Genomic DNA, 19,383 nt, shown 5'->3' on the forward strand with positions numbered 1-19,383 from the left:
ACTCTTTCTAGGTGCAAAGAGGAACGAGGATAAATAGAGTTCAGAAGTTCTGAACAGGCGAAATTAAGGAATTGGCTCCCGAAATAAAACAATTCTCCTAGAAAAAATACCCCAGAAACAAGAAACGTTATTACAAGCCAAATTTTTGCTAGTACACAATTGAAACTTGTTCTTAAATAGGGAGGTGGCCTCCGTTCCTATGACAAAATATCAACTATTCAAAGCTCACAACAGAAGACAAGACAAACAAACTAATATTGCAAACTTTTAACAAACAAAATGAACATACTAAGTCCCAAAGAAATTAACTACCAAATAAAACCAGAAAGAAATATCAAAATAGACATAAATAAAATGCATATCACCATCCAATCTTACCGTACCATGAAAACACAAGCCCTTGTACACGTTCACCAACAAGACTAAAGAGCAAACTCAAGACCCAAAAACCTCAAGAGGCCCCAACATACCAAAACAGCATTTTAGTCCGAAGACAATCCGTGCCTGACTTAAAATAACCATGCAGTACTTTTTTCTTTAAATGGAAAAAGGACCAATGCAAGTTCGTCGGACTAAAACACACGAAACATGCTACTTCAGGTATAGAAAATCCATTGGAAAAGACTCAAGCCGAGGATGTATCTTCTTTCGACTCTGCTTCTTTGCTCAGGGTTGCCTCCGTTGTTGTCTCAGAAACAGTCAACTTATCCAGGAGACCAACAGTGTCTGAGGCTTCTTTGTTTTCTTCTGTTGCATCACTCCTCCTAACTGATTCAGCTATCTCCTCAACCTTCTCCTTGAAAGTCTTGCAATCTGGCAAAATACAAAATAAGTTTATTTATTTATACATCCTGCTACCAAAAATCCAACAAAATAGTGTATCTACCAAATTCTGATTAGATAAGATAAGAGTGCAATTCACAGATGAAGGCAGCCTCAGACAACTAAAGGTATTGCAATAATTTAAATCCGTGAGATTCACAGCAGGGAACAAATCAATGCCAAATTTACTTTATATAGATAAATTATATTTAATAGTTCTGGAGATGTCTATTTAAAATGGAATGTTTCCAGAAGCAACAGCACTTAAGGGCTATAAACATCCTAAATAATAAAAAATAAAAGATATTGAGAAAGGGATTGAACTTACTTTCAATAGAGGCAAATCGTATACAAAACATCTCATCCTTCAGTTCTCCATCAGAGAAATCTGTAGCATGCCAGACACAAGACTTCTCATTCCCCACATGCTCTTGCATCTTAGTTGCAGCAGTAACTACAAACAATGAACATATTATTACAAGGATCATTTTCAATGCCATTCCATTTAAAGAATTTTTGGAGTTAATGCCACCGGATGTAGGTATATACAGAACAAGTGGACAAGGATATGATAATTTTAACTAGATCTGGGAAATACACGCAGCTAGTACTGTTTCAAGCTGGAAAGAAGTTTTAGGTTCCCAATACTGGCACAAAGATGCACGCATTCTATTTTGAGATTGCTGAGGGGTGGAGTTGTATATTTGCAGGTTTTCCAATTCATTCTCAAATAAGCTATCTCCATTCTAATAATTGTAAGATCTGCTCTCAGAGGGATAGGATACAAAACTAAGATAGCAGTATAGCACTGATGTAAGTGAGACGTGTTTTGTGTTTAGTAGAAAAAAATAATTAATGATTGAATGAATTTTGTGATTCCTACCGATAGTAATGCACCTCTTAGTTGGTAATTGATTTTAGTACTGTGGGTTGTTTATTTCTTGGGACTGACTCCAATATTTGGATATGATCTGCTTACGTAAGAGGTTGATATTAGATTGGTTGCTAGTGTGATGGTTTTAATACTGTGTGCTTTTTGTTTTATGGCCCAACTCTAGAAAGTTTGGGTCTTATTTGTTTATGGGAGATATAGATAATAGATTTTCATTGCTCAGGTTAATTAGGCAAAATTTGTTTGGATTAAAATTGATCACTAAGAGAACCTGTACAGCCTATTGCTAGTGCATCTGATGCTCAAAGATACTACCCTTCAAGCTGAGACAGGCGATGCCCCCTTCCTACATATGTCTTTCGTTTTGTTAGGAAAAAAAGGTTGATGGCATTTTGTCTGGTGTGTGCTGTTGTAATAGGTGCGATGCTGAGTTGTAAGGTTGCAACTTAGATGCATTTTATGAATTTATTTATTTTATGGTGTATGCTGTTGTAATAGGTGCGATGCAGAGTTGTAAGGTTGCAATTCAGATGCATTTTATGCACTTATTTATTTTATATATGGAGAGGGGTAGAGTTGTCATAATAATGGGGTGCAGGAATGGTGTTCCTTTGAAACAAGTGGTGCCATGGTGCCACTTTTTGTTAGGAAAACAGAATTTCCATTAAAAAAAAACTGAATTTTAAATTAGATCAGATTAGATAATATATAGGACTGGATGAAACGACTAGAAACTAAACTAAAGAAAGCAAACAACCAACCTAGATGATTGGCACAGATCTTCAGAGTCTTGTTCTGGCGCATGACTAAACGGACCTTGCCAGTCTCTTTGTGCTTCAATAATTTCACAGTTCCGGTTCCCCTCTCTTTCCACTGGTTCCCATCCTTATCATACCTATAGAGCTTCGCCTTCCTGAAATCAAATGTTCAGATCAGATCAAAGAAAGTAAGATACAAAAAAAAAAAAAATTATTAACGAATAAGAAGACAAATCAGATCAAGTCATAGGTCTGTTCCCTAAAAAGCGATCTATACAGGTATTGAGATCAAGATCGAGCCTAAAAAAATAGATCGGCCGCTAAATTGTTGTTGAATTGAAACCCTAGAAACTAGTCAATCGAGAAAAAAACGCCAAAAGTAAAGTGAGAACATACAAATCGATAAGAGCATCTTCATCTTCCTCTCCAGTAGTGACGGCGACCTCCTCGAGTCTGACGATCGGAGCAAACTCGGCCCCGGTGTCTTCCTCCTCTCCAGCGGCAGCGGCCGCAGTCTCCTCTTCCTCGCGGACACTTTTCTCGGGTTCGTTGCTCGCCATGGGTGTTGCCGAGAGAAAAACGACGGAAGAATAAGAGAGAAGAGAGGCTGCGCAGTGGACAAAATTAATCTGACAAATGCTTAGATGGTTCGAGAATTAGAAAAGTAGGGTTTATGTAACATTGCAAGGCTCGAATTTAGTCGGCGTAAACTAGGTTTGGCTTATGGATTCGGGTACCTAATAACCCGCTTCGTTATAGGCTTGTAGCCTTGTAGCTTGTGGGTTCCTGGTAGAATTCGGATCCAGTAGGGTACCGCAAGGGAATCTTTTACAATGATTCCCTAATTGGTGGATCCGGACCGTTCTTTTAACTTGGCACAAATCTCAAAGCTCAAAAATACTGCCTCTATTGCGACCCGAATCTTAAACCGGTTGAGATTTAATCTCAAACCGTAAAGTGAGGGTGATCCTCTACAATACTACAGAGGATACGGATTCTTCCTGGTAGGAGTGTAAACAGATCGGATATTATCGATTTCATCCTGATTCGTATCTGAAAAATTACATAAATTATCTGATTCATCCGTATTCAAAAAATTATAACAAATAATGATACGATATGGATATTAACTATCTGTATTCGATTGTTTATATCCCTAAATCACAACAAATGTATTATATTTTTAAATTAATTTATTAAATTGTATATACATACTAATGATTTATTAAAATGTGTATGTATATGTTATGATGAATAATATAACACTATAACATTATTATTGACTAATGAAAGGGAAGGTAGCACAATTGGCTAGGAAAAAGTCCTAGAGTTGTTGTACCCAAAAGTCGAGAGTTTGATTCCCCCTCACGACTTCGCACCTTCTGCGAAGGTTTTTAAAAAAAAAAATTTATTATTGACTAGTGTTTTAATAATATAATATATATTTTGTAACCAATAAATTTATTATGAAAAATATTAGATCTGATTTATGAATAAAAAATTATATTTAAATGTTATTCTTTACTATCATGTATATTAGTAAATTATTTTTAATTATCTAAATTATATTTAAATTTGTATTCGTGTCCGTCCGATATTCGATCCGTATATGTATCCGTTTAATATCTTATCCGTATTCGTATTTGAGACTATCTATATTTGTATTCGTATCCGCAAAAATATAACGTATAAGGATACAGTTTGACCATTGTCTGATCTGTATCCGATCGTTTACACCGCTAGTTCTTGAATGCGTATCTTCTACATTAACTCAAAAATGAATCTTTTGAGTTAATAAATCTCAACCGTCTGATTTTAAATAGAATCAATCCAACTCATGCTTATGATATAGAGAGCCCTTTAATATTAATACAGATTTAGTCTGTACGAATCTTAAAACAGATCAGATAATCAAAATTCATTAACTCAAAAGGAATCCTTTTGAGTTAATGCAGAGAATACCAATTCCTAGTTCCTCGGGTTCCCTTATCACTGGTTAATATTCATTCAATACGGATCATTTAGATCCGTTTAGGAAACACGATCCTCCATCTTTCACGCTTAAAAACCAAAATAGCGTAAACCGAACGCGAAGGATTTAATGCGACTAAGCGAGCATGAGACCTGATCGCCTGAGAGCATGTCTATACAGTATTCAACAATTCAATAAGATGGTAATTTTTTGTCGCGTTGACGTGTGACTACACAAAAAGTTTGTACTTCGTGATTCTATTTGAGTTTGATTCGAAAAAAGTTCGTAATTAATTTGATTTGAAATTAATTTATTTTGAATAAATCAAATCAGTTCAGTTAGAATTTTATTCAAATTCAAACTCAAACTGAATATAGTTCGAAATTAGTTCGTAAATTATTTAAATCCGAATCTCAAATAATACAAATAATGGCTTCAACCATCAATCTTTAATAATACACAAACCAAATTTATATCAAAACTCAAAATTGTTAATATAACGATAACTTATAATAGAAAAATATTTCAACGGCATAACAAATTAATAATGGAAATAAGTTCCATTTTAACTACATCTATGCCGTGATTTTAATTAATCTAGCAACGTAAAGAGTAAGGGAATTTTGAACTGGCTCATAATTCATGAAAGATAAAGATAAAAGGAAACTGCGTGAATTTTGTCCCGCATGAAAAAAACTAATGCATAAAATACTAGTGGCTACCAAAAAAATCCGTAGTTTGTGATTCGATTGACTTCAATTCGATTCGAAAAAAATCACAATCAATTCTTTTTTTTTTAAACTTGGTAGTAGCTACCAAGGTTCGTGAGGGGGAATCGAACTCTCGACCTTTGGGTATAACGACTCTAGAACATTTTCCTAGCCAATTGTGCTACCTCCCCTTTCTCAAAAGTCACAATCAATTCATTCGATTGAAATTCGTTCTAAAATAAATCAAACAAATTCAGTTCGAATCTTATTCAAACTCAAACTCAAATTGAGGAAGGGGATAGGTTGGATTCGGTTCGATTCGTTTGCAGCCCTACGGGGTTGGCGCTCAGGTAATTGAGAAAAGAGTGAGTCTATGGTACTATGCATATCACGGGTTGTTACCGTGCTACAGCTCTATATTCGATTTTTCAAATTCTAACGGTCGATCCGAACCGTTCATCTTGTTCTTCATATTAATATGTGTTTGGAGACCAAATTTTACATTTTTTCAAAAATTTTTACTATTTTTTTAGATATTTAGAAAATCACTTGATCTGAAAATTCTGGACCATCCAAAAACAGTGATTTTCAATAAATCTAAACAAATAGTAAAAAAATAGTAAAAAAATTTCAAAAAATGTAAAATTTGGTCTCCAAACACATATTAATATGGAGAACAAGATAAATTGTTCGGATCGACCGTTAGGATTTCAAAAACTCGAATATAGAGCCGTAGCACGGTAACAAATCGTAATATGCATAGTACCATAGACTCACTCTTGAGAAAATATTATATCTCTATCTTTTAGTTTACACTTTTGCTTCACTTTCATTTATCGGATTTTCGGATTCATTCAATATCTGAGAATATTACAATATATATAATTGCTACTTATAATCGTATATTTGTATGTCCCTCCTATTGGGGATGAAAATGTATATCCATTTTAATTTTTATGAATACGAATTAGGATATAAAAATAAAACTTGCAAACAATATACAATGGATTAAATTATTATGAAGTAATTTTTGTAATACCTATAAGCAGGTATTAAATATTACAACAAAATTAAAATTTATATCATGTATCTAATTATAACCAATTATAACGGTGAAACAACTTTTTTTTTGTAATAATTTTAAATTACGCATTATATTCTTGCTATTTTAATATTTTATTTTTGAAAAATACATATAAATAATTATCTGTACATGTATCCGTGTATGTAATTATAGTGGTGAACAAGTTTTATCTTTATAATAAATTTTAAATTACAAATTATATATCTCACTATCCAAATATTATATATTCAGAAAAATAAAAATATGAATAATTATTCATGTTTGTATCTTCTTTGTCAAAATGAATATCTGTATCGCTTTATAACGTGCATATTAAATATTTGTATCTAATTTAATTAATTGTTGGTATGGGTTAATACGTGTTGAATAATTTCTGATACGTTTTCATGCGTACCAGTAATAGTTTTGTAATTGCAAAAGGGACCTAAAATTGTAAGAGAAACAGATATTAGGAGAAGAGACTCAACTCTTGTATGAAAATAAAAAATTGAGCTCTAAATTATAAAAAAATACACGTTCTAATTTTCTTTTCCAGAATATCTTATTTTCTTACACGTCACTCATATATGTATTTGTCACGAATTGGTCACTAAAATTGAGACTCAATTTTTAAATTTTGTCGGAAATCACTAAACTTTGTTATAGTCACAATTTATCTCTCACTAGCCATTAAATTTTGTATTTGTTATGATTATATCACTATGTCATTTTGCCATCTAAAAAGTTAATGAAATCGATAACTCGGATACATTTTTTTGAAACATAAAATATTTCTCATCCCCAACCCCCCTCTCTCTTGTTTTTTTTCTCATAACCATTATAAAAGCAACTTCCAAAAAATGAGAAAAAAATGAGCTGCAACTCTGAAAGACCCATTTAATATCAAATAACTCTGATTGTGTAGAGGAACTCGTCAAAAACACTTAATTTAAACATCAGAGAAACAAAAGTTAACAAGACATCTAATCCATATCCACACAAATTTATTGATCATATTTCTTAATAAGCGAGAACGTCTTACCCCAGCTACAAGTGGTTTGCAATAAACTTTCATATTGTTTCAAGTTTTATTTTTAAATGTAACCCTATACGAATTATAACGCTCGAAGAGGGATGGAGAAGGAGACATCTAGGTGCGAAGAGAAGGGTCAGTAGATAGTATCTAAGTTACAACATAAGATGAGTTGGACTGCCACGTCAAATTCTGTTAATTTTTTGGATGAAAAAAGTGACAAAGTAATTTAATCAGAACAAATACAAAGTTCAATAGCTAATGAAAAACAAATTAAAATTGAGTAATCAATTCATAACAAATAGTAAAGTTTAGTAATCTCCGACGAGATTTACTTCCTTTTCATTTAGTACTCAGCAAAACAAAAGCGTTTTTATTTTTAAGAGAGACCAGCGATATCTTCGTGATGAGATCAATCTCGCTTTGATTTTCTTGTAAAATTTATTTCCTTCGACTTTAGGCACATGAAGTTTGGCACCAGATGCAATTATCTTATTTGGACTTTTGTTATAAAAGTATAGCGCATATTATTTTGATAACACTACAATGATCTATGTCCATCCCCCAATCTGGGATGCGAGTTTTCTTTTTCTGATAATATGAGGGCTTGGATGTCAATTTGGTTCTGAGGAGCCTTTGAATAAAATATTTGGGATTTTGACCCCGCAATTTTACCATCAACGTTTAACAGCAACTCTGTTGTTGCAGCCTTGCGGGAGACAGAAGTTAAACATCTCCTGGCTGATAACCCCATATCCAGCATCCAATTTTCAAGGAGAATTAAAGTTCGCACTGTCTCAGGCAAATTCAAACATTACAGCCCGGGAACAGAAAAGAAAAACAACAAATGAGAGGTAACATTCAAAAAGTAATAAACAATTACGCTCTTAATTAGTACACTAGATATAAAAAAGGGGCTTCAGCAGCAAATTTTCTGAAACTGACATATCAATTCTGTAGCTGAAGCTATAGACACTTTCCTCGCCAAATTGTTTTGTCAAACAAAATACACGAAGCTGAGTCTCTAATAAAGACTAACACCAAGCAAATCGGTTTGCCAAAACTGTAACATCCTCGTATTCTCAAGCTGTTGCACCATTCGATGACTCGTCCATCGGCTCTGCCTCAGCTGATTCACTTTTCTTTCCTGTTCACCATTCACCAAGTAAAACAAAAAAAGTTAACTATAGATGTTAAGAAAGTAAATCTTTTGCAAAGTTCTGGATATTTGATACATAAAGATCGGGACCTTTTTTCTTCTTGCCACCTCCCTTCTTCTTGGTTTTGGTACCCAAGGCAAGCCATGCTTTGATCTCCGCATTGTCATCAATAGACTTGGTTGGCTGCAACTGCTGAAGAGGGTGGGATGTGACCCTGTCAGATCCATTGGGCATCAACAATACTGTGAACTTTATATGAGCCACTAGGTCACCTGCAATAGGTCACACTATTAATGAGCTGACATCAAACAAATATGCACGTGCGCCTTCACACATGCACAGTATTGGAGTACAGATCCAAACATAATAACACAGATGCCAGTTAATTGTTTTATTTTATTGGAAACTAACTGTTTTACTTGTCAGCTGAAAGATACAATTTTTAAGTAATTACAATTGAGTACCTCAAATATGAGTCTGTATAGCTTTGTTTTACCATAACCTAAACAAAGTGATACAAGTCAGAATTGGACTTCTTCAATACGATTTGTTTGAAATTTTTCACTCTTTTATCTCTTGGTAATAGTTATTGTTACTTACAAAGACAAATGGTTCAGCATCCAATCAATCTGATTAAGTTAATTAAACATAGAGAAAACATAAACTAACATCTTCCAGCATCTTGGATGCAAAAGAGACACTTTGGTTTGGTTGAAATCTATAAGAAAAAATGAATTTGACCATAAAATACTGCAAGACACTAGAATGTGAGTCTGAAAGACTACACAAACCTGGTTTCTCGTGAAGTACAGGGTATGGCTGAAGAAGCTCATGGTTGACACACTCCACCAGTCCCAGCCTGGCACGCTTCTCTTCCAATGCCCTTAAAGGTAGCATGACAATAATCAGTGTTTACACTGGGATAAAAAAATTCTAATCATATTAAAATAACATGACACATACCTGGCAGAAAAAGGCATGACAGGAAACTTCTGATTGATCTCACTAAAAATGAACCGGGAGGCCTTCATCTTCAAATGGTAGTTCTTATCCACTGCCCTTTTGTATATTGTTGTTTGCTTCTCATCTAACAGCTTTGGCTGTATTCATGTTGTTTTCAATTTTAGATATGCATATACATAAACATACATAAAACTCACAGCATCAAGAGAATAAATAGTAACACGGTTATATTAACCACCGCACAAGAAACTTCTAATGATTCTTAAAGCTAGAAAATAGTTGACAAATAAAGCTCCTATCCCATTTCATTCTTAACTCAATTACCCAAATTCACATTCATTGGTCCTCTGCTTCTTACCAAATTCACTCCATTTACCAAGCATTTTTTATCCGGTTGAAATTGGTTGAGAATATGAACCAAAGAAAAAAGCAATCAGCACACAGAGATTTTAGTCATTATAAAAAGTTTTCAGGAGTACAAGTGTAGAGATTATCCGCTTTAATATCCAATAGAAGTTTGTCTCATGGCTAACTATATACTTACAAGCAAACCAAATTAATGTCAAATAACACATGGTGCAATAGGTAACACAAGCTGTGATAATAGCACAACTTACCTTCCCTTCTCCAGTGCTTGTGACTATATCAATGGAATAGACCTCATTCTCCTCAAACTCTGCATCATCAACTCTGGTGTCAGGATTGGAGACACTTAGAATGGCCTTGTTTCCATCTATGACAAATTGCTTCAGCTGGTGGCTCAGAACACCTTCCACTATTTTGCAATCATATGCAGCTGCCACCTTCTGGATTGCATCGCTCACATCTTTGTTCTGTGATAACAAGCATATTTGTTGTATTAAAACAAGGCAAAAAATGATGAATATATACCCATTATCAAAATTATCATCATAAATGTCGAACTGGAAAGTAAATAGGACGAGGGAGAAGTTAAATAGGTACATGAACCATATCAGTTTGACTACAAAATAAAGGATCACATGGACTAGTGAATATGTTGCTTGGTCTTAATAATCTTCATCCGGAGATAACATGAACCCCACTACCTTTACATCCTACAAAACTTCAACAAGCTAAAATATTACAAACACAACTATTAAGTAAAAATATTTTGTTCACAAAAACTAATTCCATCTGAAAACTTCCACAATCACACTGAATAATACATAGAGGCTTGTTCTAAAAGAATTGCTTATTAACAGATCCTAGCATATATCTTGCAGAGTTGGGAATTGCTTACATTTTTTCCAGGCCTAACAAGCCTTAAAGCAACCTCAGCTGCAGTATTTGCAGCCGCAATTACATCTGCCGCACGTCCAGTTACAGGTCCTGACTGGATAACATGCGTGTGGGCCACCACAGCAATAAAACCATCAATATGGCACCCCAAATCTCTGCAGAAAGGAAGAGCAGTAGAACAAACATTTCACATTCGCTCAGAAGAAGAAAAAAAATAAAACCGATCAAAATAAAGAAAGAAAAAGATTTGAACTTTACATCTTAACCATATCATTCTCCTCAAGAACAGTTTCATCAGTGGCAAGTGGAGAGAAATGACATACGGTGTTGTTGACGGATAAGCATGTTGGGAAAGCCACACCTTTCTCAATCTTCTTTTTCGCATTCTTGTACATATTCCCAGTTTGTCTGGAGGATTGAAACCACATAACTTTCAATATGTCCAGAAATAAGACAAGCTATCTTATATACATCATGAAAACTGACAAAAGAACAGAAAACAGGTAATTACTCTCTAATGAAATTGTCTCCCTTCTCACAGATATCGACGATCTTTGCCTTAGGCTTGCACTCAGCAATAACCAACTGAAGTGCCTCTGTCATGTACAACAACAATGTAAGCTTCTAGTAGAATAATAAAACTGCTAAATAACTGGATATAGTAGGTAGAATCAGGGTGCTAGAAGGGCATCTGCAATGCATATTGGTACACAGTACTAATGCAAACTTAAGTTTCTTAATTATAAAAGTTTGGATCAATCTCCTTGACCATCAAATCCTATACCTATCTATTTTTCACATATTAAATGATACAAATAGCAACTGAAAACTTTACAAAAAAAATTACTTTGATTTCCACAAAGTGCACCTTTTGGCATGGGAATATCACAAGGATGCAGTAATGTTTTCAACAAATTGCATCTTGTCCATAAAACTAGCATTTCATTTCAACATGCTCTGAATCTAACTAACCCCGCTGTTCCTAGTTCTGTGCAGGTTTAGCATTCTATGTACCATAACATTCTTGTTTGGGCAGCCCAGGTAGATAACTACAGTAACCTATATGTGTAGATTAATTGAAATGACTAGCTCAGGTTCAGAGCCGAAAAATTGACTATGGCCAATTATGTACACATTAACAAATAATCCAAACACAAAAGAAACACAATAGTACCAGCTATAATTTCTCAATTTGTAATACACTTCCTCTTACTTTCCGGATTCACTCATCTATACTACTCTAAATGTGATATCATACTGTTCCTATTTTACAAAGCATAGTAGTATTGCTGTGGTTCAGTCCAGGCAAAGCAAAGCAAGTGAGCCTAGGGTTTCTCAATTGCTTACCTATTAGAGACAGCAATCAAGAATTAAAGATCAGTGAGCCTATGGGGTCACTGACAAAAACAGAATCAGAGGAAAAATTAACAGAGAATATTACTGTTAACGATTTCGGCAGCCGACTTATACTTGGTGACGACATCATTGGATGTCAGATCCAACTCCTTCTCCTCTTTCAGTTCGTCGTCAGACATTCTGGCTCCACTTACAGAAACTACTCGGAAAAAATAAAGTAGCAACAAATTAGAAAATCGCACAAACCAGAGCAAATTATGAGAACTAAATCCGAATTCGAAGTTACCTTAATAAAGGTATTAATCAGCTAGGGTTTCGGTGGGAATGGGGTTTAAAAGGGGTTTGGCGAGCGGACGGAGGAGAGAAATTAGGGCATCGCTTCCTAAGGATTATATATGATCGCGATGTGACCTGGGATCACGTGAATTGCACGCAAGTTCGGCAATGGGAACCCGTTGCGGGCTGGTTTGAACGCAGCATGGGCTGGACAACCGGAGAAAGGAAAAAAATTGTTAAATTTTTAGGCCTATACTATGAAAGGAAGTATTGGGCTGAGATTATGCAAAAGGTATTTGTGGGTCCGGATACCCTAAAGTGATTCAGAATTTGAGTTTAAGTCCAGACCGTCCGATCAGAATCCGGACCAATCCAGTCTGAGGTAGAGTTAACAGGTTCCTTTAATATTCGTGTTCGGACGGTCCAGATCCGAACTTAAACTGGGTTACTTTAGAGTTTAGATTGATCCACTTCTGTTATGCAGTATGCTTATTCTTTTGTAGTTTTATTATCAAACTTTGCTGCTTATTCAAATTGATCCACTTCTGTTAGATTTTGTGTTTCTGCTTTGCATTTAGCGGGAAGCTTTTTATGTGTATTTCCATATTTTCTTACTTCTGATATGATGCATTGTTGTCTATTGATTGCAAAAGAGAATAAATCGGTCACACTAAGATTATTATATAGGAGGTTCGTTTGATATTTAAACTTCAAAATCGCTCCGCGCCTGCTTAGCGCCCTTGGCAACTTGTTGGATAGTGGAGAAAAATACTTAGCAACAATCCGACAAGTGGGTGATACTGGGGTGAAGCCCAAAAATTTGGGTAGCATAATAAATGCAGGCCTAAAATGGTTTGTCCCAGTACTAGGTTTAATTTATAATTTTAGCGGCCATGTGTTGCAGGAAATCATTGATACTTTAGGACCATAGGTCTTAATATTGTATAAAATTTAGGATTTGCATAATTTTTCCGCCCAATTTGTTACTTGCATGCATAATTAATAATCAACTTTGCAAACTTTAGTAATAACAAATATATGACGGCAGATATATACCTATACTCAACTTCTTGTGTACATGTATGTATTCAAAAAAGAAATTATTGTGTACATAATAATATTAGTACTACCGGCACCTAAACTAACAGAGATGAGACACCTAAGAGTTGAAAGAGAAGATTGCCATCCTTTTGTCCTTGTAATTAATGTTGTGATACAAAATTTGTTGCATGCTTACTACTGTATGAAATTTAATGTCCTGATTTGGTACAGTGCAAATTTAATGTCCTGATTTGGTCCACTGCAATATTTCCACGCTAAGATTGGAGATTGTTGTCTAAAGTCTTTGGAAAAGGACGCTGGTGAAAGTCAAGAAAAGGATTGAAGTGGTTTATCAATTTTGTCAAATATTAAGGCTCCTAACTATGCAAGAGATACTTTGAATTTCAGAACCAGTGATAGGCATATTGAAATCCGATGTCAATAAGCAGCCCCAGCCAAGTTTTCCAAAAGTAAGAAATCCGATGTCAAAAGAGTTAGCCCCGTTCCCCGTTGTAAAAAGCTCCGTTATAAGATTATAATTGACGTTTTGAGTTAGCTCTGTTCGGAGGAGGGAGGATTAAGTCTCGTTAAATTTTCTTTCATTCTTTTTTAGTTGTTTTAGTCGCTTCGTTTTCTTAGTAAGGATTACGAATTTTTTTTTTTTAAACTTTCTTTTGTCCGAAATCTTAATCTCTGTTTAGACCTTAATGAACCTCTATTTCTAGATTAAACCTCTTTAGTATCTATCTATGCATTAAGAATGAGTTTCTTTGCGTAAATTAAGATTTATTCCTACTGTTGTTGCTGAAAGGTCATGTTGGAATTTACTTTCAAAAAAAATCTAGCTAGGGATAAATCGATTGGAGTAGGATAGTTTGATGGACATCAGATCAAATGTGATGCAATGGTACAATGCTTAGTTAGAACTTGGAAGTTAGAACTGTCCGATCCACATCAAGTTCGTGCACATTTAATCCATACAAAATTTAAAATTGCTTTTACGAATTTTGATACGGACTGTGACCTGGCATCAGATTGCCCGGAGGCCATATCGCTATTACTTTTTATACTAGTAAACATTGTATAAATAGGTGTCACATTTAAGCTGATTGGTTAACTTGTCATCTAATAGCAAAACATTTCTAAATCTAAAGATGAGGCTGGTGATAACCTTTTGACTGATATATATATGACTTACACAAGCTATCTACTGTCCTTTCAGCGACACGAAAGCTCCAAAAAATCACACTTTTTAAGGGGGCGGCGATCTATTTGTAAATGATTTTCTTATATCAATGAATTGTCAGGAACATTGTTTCCTGACCTTCAATAAAAAAAACGGGGGCGATCTAAGTATTTTTTTCTTAGACGCCATGCAAATGGGAAATTTATATTTGTCATATAGTTGAATTAGTCCTAAACATGATTGGTTACAAAAGGGATCATATCTGATTGATAACATCTGGTCATCTGGATAATAAATGATGCATGACTTGTACTGATGCAGATCTCATGTTATCTTTCTAGCGATTTTTCATTGAACAGTAACACGACTTGCCTCTATCAAGTCTTCTTAAAAAAAACAAAGAACAAGTAATGCACGACTTGTGATCTCCGATTTAATTCGACCGCAAAATATATAAGACCAGATTTGGTCATGGTAAAAGAATAAACAAACTTGTGCTCAGGAACCGATTTAAATTCAAACCAGGAAGTACTTAGTTACCTCGTAATTTTTTTTAATAAATGTGATAAAAAAAGTTATTTAAAAAAATATTTAGTTTAACTTCCTCATAAGATCAATGACGTGTGCTTGTAGTTTGGTGGTTAAAATTTCACTTTTGTAATTGTAAAATTAAAGTTCAAATTTTAGTGACTACATTTTCATATATGTTCTTTATATTTCAGTGTCCCAAATTAAAATATTTTAGTTTGTCCCCCAGCAAGTGCGTATCTACACATTAAAAATCCCAGTTTCTGCAGAAGAGATTTTTGTAATTTTGCTAAGCTCAATTGATACTGTTTTTGTTCGCTTACTTCCGACACTGATTGAATACAAATTAAATAGTCATGATGAACTTTGAGCAAAATTTATAGATTTAATTGCCAGTAAATAATGTTCGTACTTAACAAGTGCAGTAGTGATACTTCACTTTTAAGACGTTTAATACTAATGCGGAGTAGGTTGCCGATGATTTTATGAGACTAGTCGACACAAATAAGAAAGGAAGCAAGTAGAAAAAAAATCCAATAAATAAAGTGTGTTGATGAAAACTTTCTGTTTTGACAACAAGAATTTCTCGGGAGCCAAATTTATCACTAAAAGATTACTTTTCCAGCTGCTGAATTTCTTGCAGACCTGATTTGTTCTCTAAAAATTTATTATTTTTGTTGCAAAAATTTATCTAATAACAACAACAATCAAACTTTTAGTCTCAAACAAATTAGAATATGCTAGAAATGAAACTCAATCGTAATCACAAGGTGAAATAGATAGTGGTAGTAGTAATAGTAATAATATATTAATTATATTATGTCTATATTTCGATGATGATAGAGAGATCGAGTGGATATATTTCGTCTAGGGTTTAGTTCTAGCCACTGCTTCTTTGTTCTGTCTCGATCTATGTCCCGCCTATCTGATAGTTTTGTGTTATTTTTTTTTTGTTGATGATATTTTTTTGTTGGTGATGTAGTCTACCTCTCTCTCATTCTTCTCCTCCATTCTTATTTACCGGCTGATGGGTACGGATTGATGGATACTGGTATGACTGATAGGTGTGCTAGTAAATAATCTGAGCACACACCAATTTCTATATTTTATGTGTATACATGCTGTTACTAGTACAATAGCTATCTTGTAATTTTTTTTTTTTTGAAAGCTTGGCAGGGATTGTCAAGTGTATGCATTAATATTAAAAACGTTGCAATTACATCATACACCAAAATAAAAATTAGAAAGTACAAAAAAAAAAGAACGAATCATATGAACTTACCAACTTAGAACTAGTACACATACTGATACTGCTACTAGTACAATTTCTATATTTTTTTGTATATACATACTGCTACTAGTACAATAGTTATATTGTAATATAAATTTTAAACTTAGTGATAACTTATTGGCTTTTTCATTTTTTAAAAAAAACAAAGAAAGAGAATTCGATTGTTGCTCGTCTTGTGTGAATACATCTGAGATAACCCGCTTATATCAATGAAAATCAAATTATTTCCGTGATCATCTAAAACACTTTTGGCATTATTAGCTATTTTCTTCAACTGTTCATCGATCATGACCAATGCTAAGTCATCTACCTTTATAGCAACAATTTTCTAACACATTATTATCAAGATAAGAAATGTCCTTTTTGTACCCTGAGAAAGTATAAATTGGCAGTGTAGTGCCTTTCCGGAGAATTACTCTGTGGGCTCATAAAAGTGGTTTTTTTTTTTTTTTTTAATAGAAGTGGATTCAATGATGGAGGTCAGGAGGTGTAATTCTGATAATTAATGACTCAAAGAGGATCTGGTTCTGTACGAGTGTACCATGTTTTATTTTTATTTTTCAATACATATACATTTAATTATTATTTATAAAAATTTCAAGATATAATTGGGTTCTTTTTATGGGGTGGAACGTCCAATTCGAATCCGTGACAATCCATTCAAAGTGGAGCATACGCATCTCGAGTAACAAATCTGAATTTCGAGACGATTTGAGCAACAGATTCGAATCGGACGGTCCATATCCAAAACCCAAAAGTTGAGTTACTTTAGGGGATCTGAACCCAGAGGAGGAGGGGAGGGGCATAGCATTTCAAGGATTTGCAGGGAAAGGGAGAAATTTCCCATTTCAATATCAATTCCTTTTATGTGGAATATGAGATAACAGTGTTTTAGACTCTTTTTTTTAAAACTTTGCAGAAACTGTGAAGTCGTTAAAGGGACTCAAATTTTTGACTTTTGAGTAATCATGATTTTATAATTTATTCTCCTAGCTAACTGTGATATTGCTCTATCTCTGATGCTTTAGGCCATGTTTGATTGTGCAGTAAGAGGTGGAATAAACTCCTTACTTCACGTTTGAGGAGTCAAATGAGGAGTCAAATAAAAAAAAGTAAGGTGGAGTAAGAAATGAGTTATTTTGGAATAAGTTACTCCACTTTTTCAGATGAATTAGCTCACTCTACATTTACTTCACCTATAGGACCCACTATTATAGACATATGTTCATTTTTCAATATTTAATTCCTTCATATGAATTAATTTAATTAATTTAATCTCATTAACTCTACTTCATAACCAAACATTATCTTCGACTTTAATGTATAAAAATTGAGGCCAATTGTGCCTTGGTCTTAAAATGTGCTAGATAACAAGTTAACAATCTAAGTGAGAGATTTTTTTCTATAGAAAATAACCAAAAAAATAGAGAAACAAAAAGAGTACCTGGGTTTTTTTTTGCATTGATAGAAAGCCGATCCAAAATGTACAATGTTAGAATGAGTAGAAGTGGAACTGATCCTAACTCATTTTTTTTTTCTTTTTTAATTTTGTCCAATTAAGTATTGTATTGTGTTGCTGCGGTAGAATTAAAAAAAAAAATGGATTACGATCAGTTTCACTCTTAACCCATTCTAATATTGAACATTTTGAATGATGAGACTATTACCGATCTTTCTATCAGTCAAAAAAAATTAAATACTCTTTCCGTTTATCTCTTTTTTTATTATTTTCTATATAAAAAAAATATCTCCCAAAGCGGAACAAATCAAGAAGAGGAAAACTTGGATAGGTGTGGCGGCTATGTTATAACATGTAAAGAGTCGCAGACGTGCGGGACCTGAAACGATTCTCCCTGGAACAAGTGACAATCCATATTCTTTGGGTCCATCTGTGATATGCATTTTGGTGTTTCAATATAAGTACTGATCACAAAAAATCAGGAATTCGAGATCACAATAGAAAAAAATCATGAAAGCAACAGGTAAGCAAAGGGACAAAGATAAATAGTATTTATGACCTATCCCCTACTTGATTGAGAACACAGAGGTTTAGAATGCAAACCACAAACACTCCATCTATGATATAAACGTGTGTAGTGTCGATATGCCTATTCTCTAATAGGTATAGAGCCCGACGGGTTACTGATTTTATCAAAAATTGAATTTAATTGAATTTAATTATATTGAATTATGAGAGGGTTCAAATGCCTTCATTTCTTTTTGTCTCCATCATGCCTCTATTTTTAAAGACTTTAATAACTCAAAATTTAAAACTTAAAAGTCAAAATAAAACCATTAGATGTGATCTATGTTATGTTTTTCTATGTGCTCATAAAAAGTTATCATATTTTAATTTTGTTTTTATGTGAATCAATAAGTTGAAAAATCAACGTCTCTAAATTATCCACATTAATACATTTTTTACTAGCTCTTGATGACAACTAAAATAAAGTTGGAATGTTATAAAGATTTACACGTGCATAGATAAAATGATGTAGATCATATCTAACGATTTTAATTTGACTATTTAAGTTTTAGATTTTGAGTTATTAAAGCTTTTAAAAATGAAGGCATGATGGAGACACAAAAAATGGAGACATTTTTGAACCCTCCTCTTGAATTATAAATATTTTCAATTTAGATTCTCTCGTAAACTCATCCAATAAATTCATTTTTCAAATATGAGTTTCTGCAAGCAATTGGTATTTTAATTATAAATTTTAACAAATTAATAGGATCATAAGTAAAATAATAGATACTTGTCAAATAAAAAATTTAGTCGTTTGAAGTCTATCCAAATTGAATGGTTTGAATTAGTCGTTTGAACTCTATCCAATAAATTTTGTAGTTGATATCATATCACACCGATGTTATACTACCCGGATTCATTAATAAGATCATAAGTAAAATAATAGATACTTGTCAAATAAAAAATATATTCTTAATTTATATTCTTTGTGTCCTTGTGAAGGTGCGGGATCGACCAGTTTAGAGGATATTTTTTTTTATCTGTAAATCCGTATAATTTTGAATTTTTGATAAATAAAATTTCAGATTGTCATTTTATTGTTT

The 19,383-nt window shown here is 33.6% G+C and overlaps 2 protein-coding genes across 2 annotated transcripts; both read right to left on the bottom strand.

Moving 5' to 3' along the window:
• Window positions 1-236: 236 nt before the first annotated feature.
• Window positions 237-3,135, bottom strand: LOC144555321 (ran-binding protein 1 homolog a-like). Its single transcript, XM_078303611.1, has 4 exons — window positions 2,869-3,135; window positions 2,476-2,627; window positions 1,151-1,276; window positions 237-813 (listed from the first exon to the last, which is right to left on the bottom strand). Exons 1-4 carry the CDS (start codon window positions 3,030-3,032, stop codon window positions 626-628), a joined length of 630 nt encoding a protein of 209 aa, XP_078159737.1. The 5' UTR covers window positions 3,033-3,135; the 3' UTR covers window positions 237-625.
• Window positions 3,136-8,005: 4,870 nt separating this feature from the next.
• LOC144556193 (metallopeptidase M24 family protein) lies at window positions 8,006-12,417 on the bottom strand. The gene is made up of 10 exons (XM_078304699.1): window positions 12,276-12,417; window positions 12,075-12,188; window positions 11,145-11,229; window positions 10,892-11,041; window positions 10,635-10,788; window positions 9,991-10,206; window positions 9,374-9,510; window positions 9,202-9,293; window positions 8,500-8,682; window positions 8,006-8,397 (listed from the first exon to the last, which is right to left on the bottom strand). The coding sequence occupies exons 2-10, from the start codon at window positions 12,166-12,168 to the stop codon at window positions 8,333-8,335; spliced, it is 1,176 nt and encodes a 391-aa protein (XP_078160825.1). The 5' UTR covers window positions 12,169-12,188; window positions 12,276-12,417; the 3' UTR covers window positions 8,006-8,332.
• Window positions 12,418-19,383: the final 6,966 nt, after the last annotated feature.

This window comes from Carex rostrata, chromosome 6, assembly GCF_964058835.1.
Source record: "Carex rostrata chromosome 6, lpCarRost1.2, whole genome shotgun sequence".
Classification (NCBI taxonomy): domain Eukaryota; kingdom Viridiplantae; phylum Streptophyta; class Magnoliopsida; order Poales; family Cyperaceae; genus Carex; species Carex rostrata.